General features: G+C 37.7%; 2 protein-coding genes across 6 annotated transcripts in view; one reads left to right on the top strand and one right to left on the bottom strand.

Annotated features, from left to right (window-relative positions):
* Gycbeta100b (guanylate cyclase soluble subunit beta-1-like) overlaps nucleotides 1-12,470 on the bottom strand; it is a 111,345-nt gene that overhangs the window by 43,446 nt on the left and 55,429 nt on the right. For all 5 annotated transcript variants that reach the window (XM_072006034.1, XM_072006046.1, XM_072006042.1 and 2 more), the window contains one exon: nucleotides 3,773-3,859. The gene's annotated coding sequence lies outside the window, so the exon portion shown is untranslated. The remainder of the gene's footprint in view (nucleotides 1-3,772; nucleotides 3,860-12,470) is intronic.
* Nucleotides 11,182-12,470, top strand: part of Gycalpha99b (guanylate cyclase 1 soluble subunit alpha 2) — a 48,841-nt gene continuing 47,552 nt past the window's right edge. Inside the window, exon 1 of the mRNA XM_072005958.1 lies at nucleotides 11,182-12,396. Within this exon, the coding sequence (XP_071862059.1) occupies nucleotides 12,157-12,396 (240 nt within the window). The 5' untranslated portion in view covers nucleotides 11,182-12,156. The remainder of the gene's footprint in view (nucleotides 12,397-12,470) is intronic.

The following is a 12,470-nucleotide window of genomic DNA, read 5'->3' as shown; positions in this document are numbered from 1 at the left end:
GTTCAAGCTTCTGATACAGTCAAAACATTTGCCCAACGTTACTTATGCTAGAAAAACGAACTATTAAGGAGAGGAATATAAAATTGTATTCATTTGATTTAAACCCTTTTTACCGGCACAATACCTAGCCTCGCCAATTGTTCCATTGTATACCGGCATTATTTAATTCGGACGAATATTCCTCGACTCTCCAATTATTAGACGTTCGATAGGAATCGAAAGAGCCGAAAATCGAACATCCCTCGTCCCATCCTTTGGAGCACCAACTATTGTCCATGATTTAAGCTTCTCGCTAGCCTTAGGCGAGGTTTGATTCATTGTCGGATGAAACTGTCGTCGAAGTTCCATACGAGTGTACGCGTGCAGTCGAAACGCAACGATTCCATTGTCGAGTGTCATGGACAGGACTCGAGCAGAGTTTCGTTGGCTCTTGCAGCCCAATCAAATTCAAAGTTCCGACGCGTTACGACTGTGCGAACGAAGTATAGTCGAAAGTTTCCCTCTCTCTCTCTCTCTTTCTATATATCTATCTATTTATCTATCTATCTACATCTTTATGTGTATGTGTCTGTGTATCTGTCACGAAGCATCCGAAATGTGAAGGCATTCGTATATAAACGCTCCAAGACCATCGTTCTAGTTGAAAGAAACAACCTGACTACCGGAAATGGAGCTCTTACGGCACGTGCCTGTTCGGAATGTAGCTGATTGCAGTTTCTAGCTTTCCTCGTGTAACGCAACGAGTTAATTTCCAGAACGGAGCATGGAAACGCTACAATTTCTTGCACCAGCTGAATATTTCGGAGCTTTCGAGTCCGACTGGAACGAATTGGGACTCTTTCAGCCTATGCTCGCTCGTCAATATCACTCGATAATTTTCACGCATTGTTTCGGCAGTTCGTATAGAAATTGAATGCTTTAAACGCTTCTTTCACGATATAAAGAGAATTTTAATTACTTCTGTATTCTGCCTTTTTAGAGTTTCGTTTTGTCTGTGTGAAACCAGTGAAATACACTATGTTACAATGATCTACATTACTTCCCATAAATTTAACGATATCTGCAAAAATTGTAATGCAATGTGAAGTTTCGAACTGAATTATACATTCAAATAAGTATCATTGCCGAGGAATATGCCAGAATTAACAAGAGTATAGAAAATTTCAGAGAATCAAGGAGATACGTAGTATAAATTATAATATCGCGTGACACAATAATTTACTTTGGGCTACGTTAAAAGCCATATTGTTGGATTTAGAGGGCAGTTCGACTTAACTCGAGATGGAAATTAAAACGCATAGTGTGTTCCATTTGACAAGGTGTAATTGCCGATGTGGAATGCGTATACGTGCATGCATCAGAATCAATATTTCTTCGTGACAGCCGTTATGGCGACAAGTTCCTGTTGCAAATTTCATTAACCGTTATATCTGACACGGGATATACCTACAACGCGACGGTGGAAAGCTACACTAGTTTCCCACGTAATTTCTATCATTTGTACCCATTACAATTTGGAAATTTGCCGTTACACGCACGAAGACTGCACGTCGCTGCTTGGCATTTTTACGCATGAACTACCGACTTAAATGTTTATTTTTTATCGCGCTGAACGTTGAAGAGTTAGAGCCTCGATTTATTACTCCGCTATAAATGTCAGGACCGTCTGATATAGAACAGAGTCGTTTCTCTGTTTTACATTCCTATAACCTATTTTTATTTATGGGAATTATGCGCCTTTGTCCAATGAAATGAATATTTTTATGAAAAATGTGCTTATTTAAATGTAGAATTAAAATAATCAAAGAATAGAAGATACACAGATAAAATATTGCTCAATTTCCTAAATAAATGTTTCTTTAGGTAAATCGATATGTCTGCTATTATCCTCGTGTTTGTTTTGAACCAATTTTAATATCATTTTCCTAAAAGAGAATCGTCTCCTGGATAATAAATATGATACCTGGAATTTGTTAAGTTTACTTTGAAATCTTTAACGACATACTGTCAAAAATTGATTTGCCTAATTTTCATTATCTCATTTATTAAATATGATACCTGGAATTTGTTACGTTTACTGTGAAATCTTTAACGATATACTGTCAAAATTTGCCAAGTCTTCATTATCTCATTTATTATTACAATTGTCTATACGATACAGACTAACAATAAAGTTATTAAATGTTTCGTTCTTTAACTCATTATCCATAATATTTCTAAACATGCAAGAACATTATGATTTCTCAGTTCAAATTTACTTAAAATTTATTCGTTTACGTGCCGCCAGTTCGCATGTATCGCTTCAATTTTCAAATCAGTTATCGAATCGTACCTTGCCCCGTATATACCAAATGCAAAGTAAATAGGCAAGTAGACGAATCACGTACTGCCATTTTGATAACAGCGTTTGGGAGCGAACTTACGAGGACCTCGTGCACGCTGTTCAAACGTTCCCAGGACATTTGCTTCCTGTATTCCCATTTCTCTGCGTCACGTAGTGGTCGAGTTTGAGGATCCGTGCAATGGCTAATAATTCTCTTGGGTAATGTTCCCCTGTACGTTTCGCCACGTCTTTCTCCGACTTCCAAGAACGATTTTTGAACACGAATCCCACGAGGACTACATATTTTATAATTCCTGCCCTCGTTGATCTTCACGAACAAGATAAAGTTCCGAAACTTTCTATAAGATATTTTATCGATTTCTGTAGAGACTTATACAAAGTGTCCTTCAATAACGGGAGAAAACAGAGAAAACAACTTATATAAATAGGTACATATGTATCACATTTTCGAATTATGAACTATGACTTTTGCACTGTAAACTACTATAACTGATTTCACTAATAAAATTTATTGCGTGTACGTTTTATACCGTTGCTATGTTATGTTAGGTAAATACCGTAGAATTTCCTAAATACACAGGAGGACAAGCATTAACAATAGAAATTCTCCAATTTCCTCCTTTGCCTGTAATTCGCGAATAAATATGCAGATAGTTAGGATCCACATTCGGATAATTGGATTGGAATTTAGTTTGCCTCATCTACTATTACAATTGTAAGTTCGTGTAATTAAAATAACAATCGTCATCGTCCAATTTAGATAAAAATTCCACACGGGAGTTTAAGAAATTCAGCATTGCGTAAAATTTCCTTTCAACAAATCGATTCGCATTTCTGACCTTTGAAAAATTGGATCACTCTATGACACAAACACTGCAGTCTTGAGTTCATGTTAAAGATAACGATCGTTTTCGTCTGCTATCTACAAAGTAAGCAGCTGCAACTTATAGGAACAGAAAAACAATTTTACTTCGAGAACACAGTCGAGTACGATATTTTCGTGTGAAACAGTTATATGTGAAATGTTTGCATTGCTTTTGCATTGGTCGATCGTCATTGAAGTACCCTGCATACGCGATTTCAAGAGTAAAACGAGCAACCCTGTTTGAAGCACGAGCCAGTTTATAGAGTTCGTGGAAAGGATTTCTATTACAGACACGAGGGTTATGCAATTAAATCTTCGAGCTCGTATGTCGCCATTTAGTTGGCCGCAAATTTCTGCATTTACCTTTCTGCCTGCCACGCTCCTACTATCCCATTCTGCTGAGAGATTATTGCGCCGGTTTGTATTTGCTGCCTGTATTACGCTTCGCGCTTTCTATTCGCGTATCTCGTAAAATATTAACTTCTTAATGAAAGTAATACCAACTTCATCCTGCATGCAACGCAGCCGTCCATTGTACTTGGGAAAAATTAAGCATCACTAACCTAGCTTTGCACGAGAGCGCTGAATTAATTCCACCACTGCACCATCCTGACCCATTTGACGCGATTGAAGGAATTGAAACGTGAGTCCTGGAACAAAGACGATATTTTTGATAATTACTATTTTCAGCGTCTTCTTGATGTATTTTTAATGATAAATGAAATAGTAGAACTTTCATAGAACCGTTTCATAGAAGAATCATTGAACAGCGAAGCATCCGTCTTTTCTTGTATTTTAAATTATTTTACATTCTAGAGAAAGTAATATTACTTAAGTGTAATATTATTCCTAAGTGGTACTAACTTTTTATATGAGTCGCTTAATGCAAAAGTGGTGTAAGTCAAAAAAGTTGATTACTGCATAATGAGGGATAAAGTAAAACTTCTGTAAAGGGTCGAGTGGGCGATTCTCACTTATTCTGCTATCCACCGAGAAACTAATGAAGATATACTTACACCGCGTTTGCACAAAACAAAACGAAGGTTACTCTTCCAAGATGTGGTGTTAAATCAAATTGGCAAAAAATCGAGTTACACCACTTTTGCATTAAATGGTTCATATATCCCATTTCGTTTTATATTTTCAAATCAAGTTAACTTGTACTGGAATTTGGTTTAAACGTGTACTATTTTAGTGTACTTAAAATAACTTTAAATACAAGATGATGGAAAAATTATGTTTTGAATCGAGCATCGGATTCCGAATTGAAAATTTAATTCCGAAATAATCCGATTTGACCCATTCTGATCGCTACCTGACCCAACCCGGACCTCTGGCATCCGTTATTTCGGGTACCCGCACATTCCTTGTATTCGCATAACGGAAATTCTACTATAGGTGTTTATTACCTTCATGTATTACAAATATGACTTACGAATATTATTTGTATTATAAACTATATATGCAATTCTTAATTTCTATTATTAGGTTCACCGGAGAGTCATTATTGCGAATTGGTTTATTTGCCAAATACATTTAAACTAGATCAGGATTTAGTATTGCTAGATGTGTAGTACTTAATGTTTCGTAATTTATAAATTGCTAAATGAAACGATTGTAGTAAATTACAACATAAATACGTGTTTTAATTGCGATGGTTTGGTGTAATATAAACTACATTGAGTTTAATCATGTGGTCTGCTAAAATTTATTCTATATGTTATAACAAAAATTATATTACACCGCTTTTTTAATATTTTATTCGAGATAACGTCGATAAACACATTTTGTTCAAAAGTAACAAGTATTCTTATTGACATAAGAGCAGCAAAGTATACTCGACAGAAATAAATGTCTGAAACTTCCAGTATTGTTTTCTCTAACTAAAGTTTTAGGTATTTCTGTCGCTGTTTACGTATCCCGTGTGGTAGAAGTCGCTCACATTAATTTAACATCTCGCCACGACATTGTAACAATTCAAAAGAAGTATCCTCTGTTACTTTTAATCCCTGAAACTTCACGATTCCCTGACACTCTTTTCCATTCTCTTCTTAATCGCATGGAGGTACTATTATCCTTGATGTTAAGGATAACATAATAATTTTTCAACAGTAGCAATAGGTCGATACCTCGATTCTCGTAACACGGAAAAAGTAACTGTGCACGCGATTTGCGCCAATTTCGATTCTAATCACAAATGTAGTAATAAAATTTCTTTATAACACGATGCATACATAACTATAACAAATTCGTATCAAACTTCGAACGCCATTGAAAATTCCATTAACATCAACGTACGGTCAACCCTGTGGAATAAATTCGCTGACATTAATCTAATATCGCAGCGAAACCACGAACGACGAGCTATAAAAACTTTAGCCTTTGTTATCAAGCAGTCATTCGATTCTTCCATCTCTCGACTACGCTTCTTCTTTCCATTATATATCGAGACCCAAGATTTCCTCCTGCACCACGATATACCAACTAATCACATTAGTGAATTGACAAATTACAAGTTGTACATTAAGAATTTCTGTAACACACACACACACACAAACGCGCGCGCGCGCATGCACGCACGAACGCGCGGTGCAATGGACGGACGCACGCACAGTTCACCAATTTTACTGCTGACATATAATTGAAAAATTTATTTATGCAGAACTTTATCATCAAACTTTTCACTTTATGAAAGAATGAAAAGTATGATAAAAACTAGAACTCCTTACATTAAAAAACTAAAACTATGATATGAAATTTGTAAGAAGGAAATCAAAATGAGAATTACGAGGGAAAAGAACTTATTATTAGAAAGGAAAAGCAAGCATTATCCATATAATTTACAAAATTCATTCAAATTCGCTAAAATGTAGAAAATTTATTAAGTTTCAATAAAAAGATATGTATTAATTAGTTTGACCACTCTGACAATTTTAACTATTAATTACACTAATTTCACGAATAATATCAATTTAATTATGTAAGAGGATTCAGGATAGAACCAAATTGCACAGCATCTTACTTACTCGAAGCTAGAGAGAGGAAGAGAGAGATAGTGGGACAAAAAAAATTAGTGACCGCTAATTAGGCTACATCGATCTGGCTGTGCGCGGTCTCAAGTAGCGCGAGCGTTCGTATATAGCGACATACGTGACACAGAAACACGGTAGAGATGTCACACTGTGTTGCCAAAGAATTCTCGTAGCAATTTTAAAAGTTTGTTTGTTTCGATCGTAACAAACCTCGTTGTTTCCAAGCACGTGCGTCGTTTACGGAGTTTCAGAAATTACCCCCTTCTGATAAGACAATGAATTCGATCTGAATCTATTTGTAGCTACAAAGGAGATCCGCCACGTTTGTCTTTCTTCTACTCTGTTTCGTGATTCTTCGGATTTCACTGTTTACTGTTACAGATACATTCTATGCATAGGAAATTTCCAGTCGAGTTTGTCTAAGAGCTACTACTTCTAGAAAACGCGTTTATTTATTTCTACTTTTCTTCTTTTCGAAAAAGGGTTTGTCTACGTGTTGCGAATTGTTTAGTCTGTTACCCCGTAGGTTTGTAGAAAAGAAATGTTTTGTTCTTTAATGGACCGCTAATGGAATTGAAAAAGTTAAAGAGATCTTTAAAAGTTATTTTTCGATTGATTCAAAGTTTGTAATAATGAATTGGTAATTTTTGTAAACTAAAATTGTTTTATTAAACGTATTAATCATTTTTCGATGTAGTTCTCTACGAACACAATGTTGAAATATTCTTACAAGTAGTAATCTGCATGATTCAAGTCAAACATGCGTATATTTTTTAAATATAATTTATATTTACAAAATATTTCTGACTAATTGCTTTATCTTACTAATAGAACAATAGAATTTTAAATATGTAGTTCTAATTATTTTGATATCTGAAAGTAGATCTCGTTCAAAATTGTTGAATACCGCCACTACTTCATATACTGTCCGAAAATCACACGGTAAATTTAGTTCCATACGAACGATATTCTCGCAAATAGGAGAATATTGCGAAAAATTTACGGAACTTCGCAAATAATCTCGTCATGTAATTTCCGTAATGAATAATAGCAAATTAAATACTGTAGAGAGTGTGACGTGTACGGTGGCTACGTTTCGCTGCGTGTTATTAAATATTGTTTGACTATCAGAGAATTCCATTAGAGGTACTGAAGCATTAGATACACCTACTTTGCAAGGTATTTTATTTTCTCATTCTCGCCAACAGGATTCCTCTAACAATATTCAGAAACGTTGGTCTCAATTACACACGTTCAAGCGCTTTTCTCGTGAAATTACCTTGGTAGTACGAACCTCCGCTACTAATCAAACGGAATGAGAACAATGATGATAGAACTTTTTCGGTGGAATATAAAGAAAAGTTAGGAGAAAAGAGGTAACGAAATGCAAAGCACATATTTGGCAACGACAGAGTTGAATTCATGCTGTGAGCGATGTTTTTGTAATTTAAAGAAACGTACATAAAGTTTGAAAATGTCTTCTATCTTGCATGAAAGTGTCATTATAGTATCACAACGTCCTTTTTGAATTTCTCTAGTATACTGACTCAAAGATCAAAATATTTCATCGACAGTCTGATACTTTGACGATTAATATTCTTGGAAACTTTCAAAGCTTTGCAACTGATCGTAGTTAAAACAATGATATCAAAGTTTGTAATATCATAATGAGCGAACTAATGCAAAATAGAGTGCTTTATTTGAAAGGAATGACGATATTAATTTATGAATTACTCGTCGATTATTCAATTCGATTTAACCACATGTCGCGTTTAATCACATGTTCGAATTTAATCATAATTCCACATTTACCTGTCGCAAGGTAGAGTTTTTCTCTGTTAATAAATATCACTGAATAGAAGCTGGAAAGTTTATATAAAGCGACGAGAATGTTTATCGTACGCTGAAATGTCAAATAGCTATTACTTCTACTACGTAGTGAAAGTTACTAACTAATTAGGCTCTGACAATAAACTTTTGATTATTACACCCGTAACAACCGAGTTCGGTTCGTAGTATGTTTAATCTTTGACTTTTCCTGAAATCAGTTAGCTAATTTACACTGTAACAGAATTATGTTGCAAAGTTCTCCGCGAATCAGCCAGTCAAGTTGCTCTATAACAAATGCGTTTATTTTTATTCGGAGAAACGCGTTTATTTTACTTCTATTTCGCTACGTCTCTCCCGAGACTTAATGTTAAGAGTCTCGAACACAAAGACGGTGAAGCGCTTCTCCTTCGGATAAAGGTTCGTCCCGCCTGCAGGCAGAACAGAGTTATTAGAGTTACAAAAGAATCTGTCGTTTTAAGACATTGCTTTCAAGCAAAATGAACTAACCGCTTGCGAATTCGTTTCGTCATTAAGTGTACAATGCAAAGAAAGTACGTGTACTTGAAGATGTTAAAGGCTCTCGAAACAGGGAAAACCATCGAAGTCCGAAAAGATAGAGGAATAGAGGATGGAAGTTATTACTTTTGGTTTGTTCTGTGGCTTTCGACTTATTCTTTCATAACAACTTTCGAGCCATTTGACAGGAACTTCGATAATCAATGGCTTCTCGAGAGATTATTTCTGAACAAAGGAAAGTGGTTAATTTGTACCGAGACCGATTCGGTAATTGCTACTGCTAATAATTTCCTCGGAAGCGTAGTAATTAACAACGAAATCGTTGAAGCTAGTTTTATGATGTTAAAACTAAAATAATTCTTCTAATGTATTTCCAATTTCTACTATATATTGCTACCATTAGATGATGATATCTGAGTTTTGCTTACTTCTGTTTTCTCTTTCATCTTTTGATACATGATATGATATGTCAGTGGAACATTTTTGACATACAGAAATAATTTTCTAGTGAAATTTTATAAATATATTCTCATCTGTTAAGAGTAACATCTCAAACACGACACTATCGAGGGGATATTTTTAAAATATCTGATAATTATCGAAGCAGAAATTATCAGTTTCAAACTGTAGTAACCCTTATCCCTGTCTCTCCGTCAATGTTATTAGAAGTTTTACTACCGCTAAAAGGAAGTCGATAGGAGGAAATTTTAAGGAATGACTCGAATATGGTCGCTACCCTCGGTGTCTGTGTAACTCTATAATGGACCAGAATATTAAAACTTATGGAAGCGCAGTGACCTACATTTCCAAGAACAGTCACTACTTTCACATATATTATATTCTCTAAGATTCCTCATAGAGAGTGAAAAGTCTTATAAGGAGATGAAAGAGAGGAGGACGGTAAAAGAGAAAGGTCGCTGGGCGTGTGTATTTCTCTTCTATTCAACGACCCCTCAACGTTTGTTAAATAAACCTCCCACTGACGTTCTCGCTACGTGAAATATAGGAAAGCTGGAAGCAAATATACATCTGCGAATTCTTCCCTCTTTCGCCCTACATGCACGACCGTAGCTCGCGGGTCAATTTTCTCAAGTCCTTTGTTATATGCCTCGCACCCGACCAACTCGACCCCCTCTTGCATATCCCTATTCGTCTCTCAAGTACACACACATATACACCGTGTGTTTTTGTACATAGCTAGAAAATAATTAGGGTTTGCCATTTTTAGATAATACTGAAATAGAATATCAAATATTATAGTCGATACAGAAAAGTTTTGCATTCTTATGGTAAGTGTCGTTGAATTAAGTATTTGTTCTAGAAAGAGTGGAGAAAGACTTAAAAAATGCATAGAAGGTTATTGCATGATATAAATAATCTGGAATAAATATTGTACTCTGAATTTTATTCTCGATATAGGCTTTATAGAAGGTTTCTAGAAGATTTGCAATTTTCATACGTGAAATATAATATTAATAAAGGCGTGCAAAAGAAGATGAAATATTTCTTTCGTGCAATTGCCCTAAGTCTGTCTTATATGAATCTTCTTTTACTGTGTTAGTAATAAAACTTCAAACACGCGGGCATAATGAGAATATTAAAGATAAAATTTATATTCATATAAAGATTTTTTTATCAGAAGTAAGCTTCGAGCATTGGTTTTTGTAATGCAAATATTAGAAAATGAAGCTCGGCATTCGTATAGCGTTTATTATTGAAATCGAGCCACAGAAACGACCCGGAACAGCGTTTGATTATGCTCGCCTGAAATTGCAATTTACATTCAAAAATTCAATTCCTTGCTCAGCAACAAAACCATTTATTCACGCGCCGCTGTATCAGATTACAGGATTAAGCAGATTCTCTTAAAACCGAGACTGCAAACTGCAATTCCAAACAAAATTCGTTCGCTAGCCTGAATATCTTCTCCGCGTCCCAGACCAGCTGGCGATAAATTTCCCGATACTGCGATACTAGCCTCGAGCGTTAAGCTTGCACTGTTTATCAGAGAAGCTCTCTACTGCTAACAAAGTTCCATCCAAAGGAGCACAAACGGGCTAACACGCTTTCTATTCGACGAATACGTCTGTTAAGACGTCGTGTGCACACGGCATTCTACGGAATCGTAGAAACGTAGAAGGGCCAAGCCAAATTTCATCGACAGTCGAGAGTCGTAGCTGTCAATCGGCTGTTTCGAACTCGCGTCGACGAAACGGGGCCACGAAAAGAGTTGGACGGGAAAGATCTCCGTAAATTCTGGTTGGTAGAACGAGCAAAAGGGATCGAGAGATACCGGTGACGGGAAAAGCTGGCAGACAGGCAGGCAAGTAGGGCAGAGGGAGCAGGTTTTCGTTTGCGGTTGAAAGAGCTACCAGTAAAGAGAAAAAGCCATTCTCTCTCACTCTCTCTCTCTCTCTCTCTCTCTCTCTCTTTCTCTCTCGTTCGGTAGGTCGAGAGGGGCTGAATATTCGCGCAGGCGTTTCTACCACCGTCCATCGTGGCGCCTTGACGCTCCTCGCAGCTCCGCGTCCCGACGCTCACCCCGCCAATCGTTTCCACTCCACCCCGTCTGCCGCTTACCACCAAGCAACCAACACTCGGCGCTGCTCGTTGCGCCTCGGTCAATCCGCCACTAGTATGGCGCTACGCGCTCCGACACGCCACCGTACGTAGCGTGCTTTCGCAATCGACGACAGATCGTGCACCGTGATACACGCTGAAAAACGGTGAAACACGCGCGAATTCTTTTACTCGACGAACAATCAAGTAGTCTGACTGAAAAGTCGGTGGAGGAACGTGTTTCCTCGCTTCTTAGAAGGAAAGAAAGAAAGAAAAGAAAATATACGAGAAGAAGTTGACTATCCGTCGCGAGAATACAATTATTGTTTTGCTAGTGTTCGTCCAGACTTGACAGATAAGAATCGAGTGATTGATAGAAAGATAGGGAGAGAAAAGCGTGAGAGGCCACCGACCAAGGGGTTGAGAGCGGCTATTTAGGGGTTGCTACTATGTAACCGCGTGCACCAACGCTTATCCGGTAGTAGCTCGCAGAGAAGGCCGCGTGTTAAGTGCTGATTGCATTGCGGTGACACGAACTGCGATAAGCGGCAGCCAGCAACTGGTAATAAGTGAATTTCGTTTACAATTAGGGAAATGATAGCGTCGTTAAACGTGGTCTGGTGCACGAGGCCGGACGGAAGTCGCGGCAGGTGTCTGACCCGGCACGAGCTCTAGGGCAACGATGCGAGTGGATCGGCTGACACGAAAACCAGACAGGACAGAGACGAGCAAATACTGGAAGCGCGTGTTGTTCCGTTGAAACGTTTGGAAAGGGAAGATACCGCTTCGTTGCCGAGGCGAAGTACAAGCAACATCAAAAACGAGAGAAGAAAGAGTGGAGGAAGTGCTATCAACTGCACAGTTGATCGCTGATAAACATGAGAGTACCACGTAACACGCTAGTGTTCATTTAATGCGACCTAACGATCGAACGATTCACACCGCGCGCTAGAGTTCTCGTAGCCCGCATCGCTGACAGCGATCTCCACGACCGTTCATCGATAAACAACATGGCATGTCCTTTTTCACGGGATCTCTTGAAGGCAGGCCGCGACAAGCAGACCGTCAGAAGGGACAACGATCGCTCGAGTATCGCCAGATTGGGACAGAATGGCGGTAGCAAGTCTAGACAATCGTCCTTTGAAGTCACGTCGTTGCTGATGAGAGAGGAAACCGAAGATGCAGAGGATACGCAGACCCTGAACCTGAAGCATCTGAGGGCCGCAGTACTCGTGCTGACAAATCCATCGGTATCGTCTTCATCTATTTCTATGTCACAATTAATTTTACGATTTTTTTCATAAAAGTACAGTAGGAAAACCGA

The sequence above is a fragment of the Bombus fervidus genome, chromosome 1 (genome assembly GCF_041682495.2).
Source record: "Bombus fervidus isolate BK054 chromosome 1, iyBomFerv1, whole genome shotgun sequence".
NCBI lineage: Eukaryota > Metazoa > Arthropoda > Insecta > Hymenoptera > Apidae > Bombus > Bombus fervidus.
This window is presented reverse-complemented; position numbering and strand designations above follow the sequence as displayed.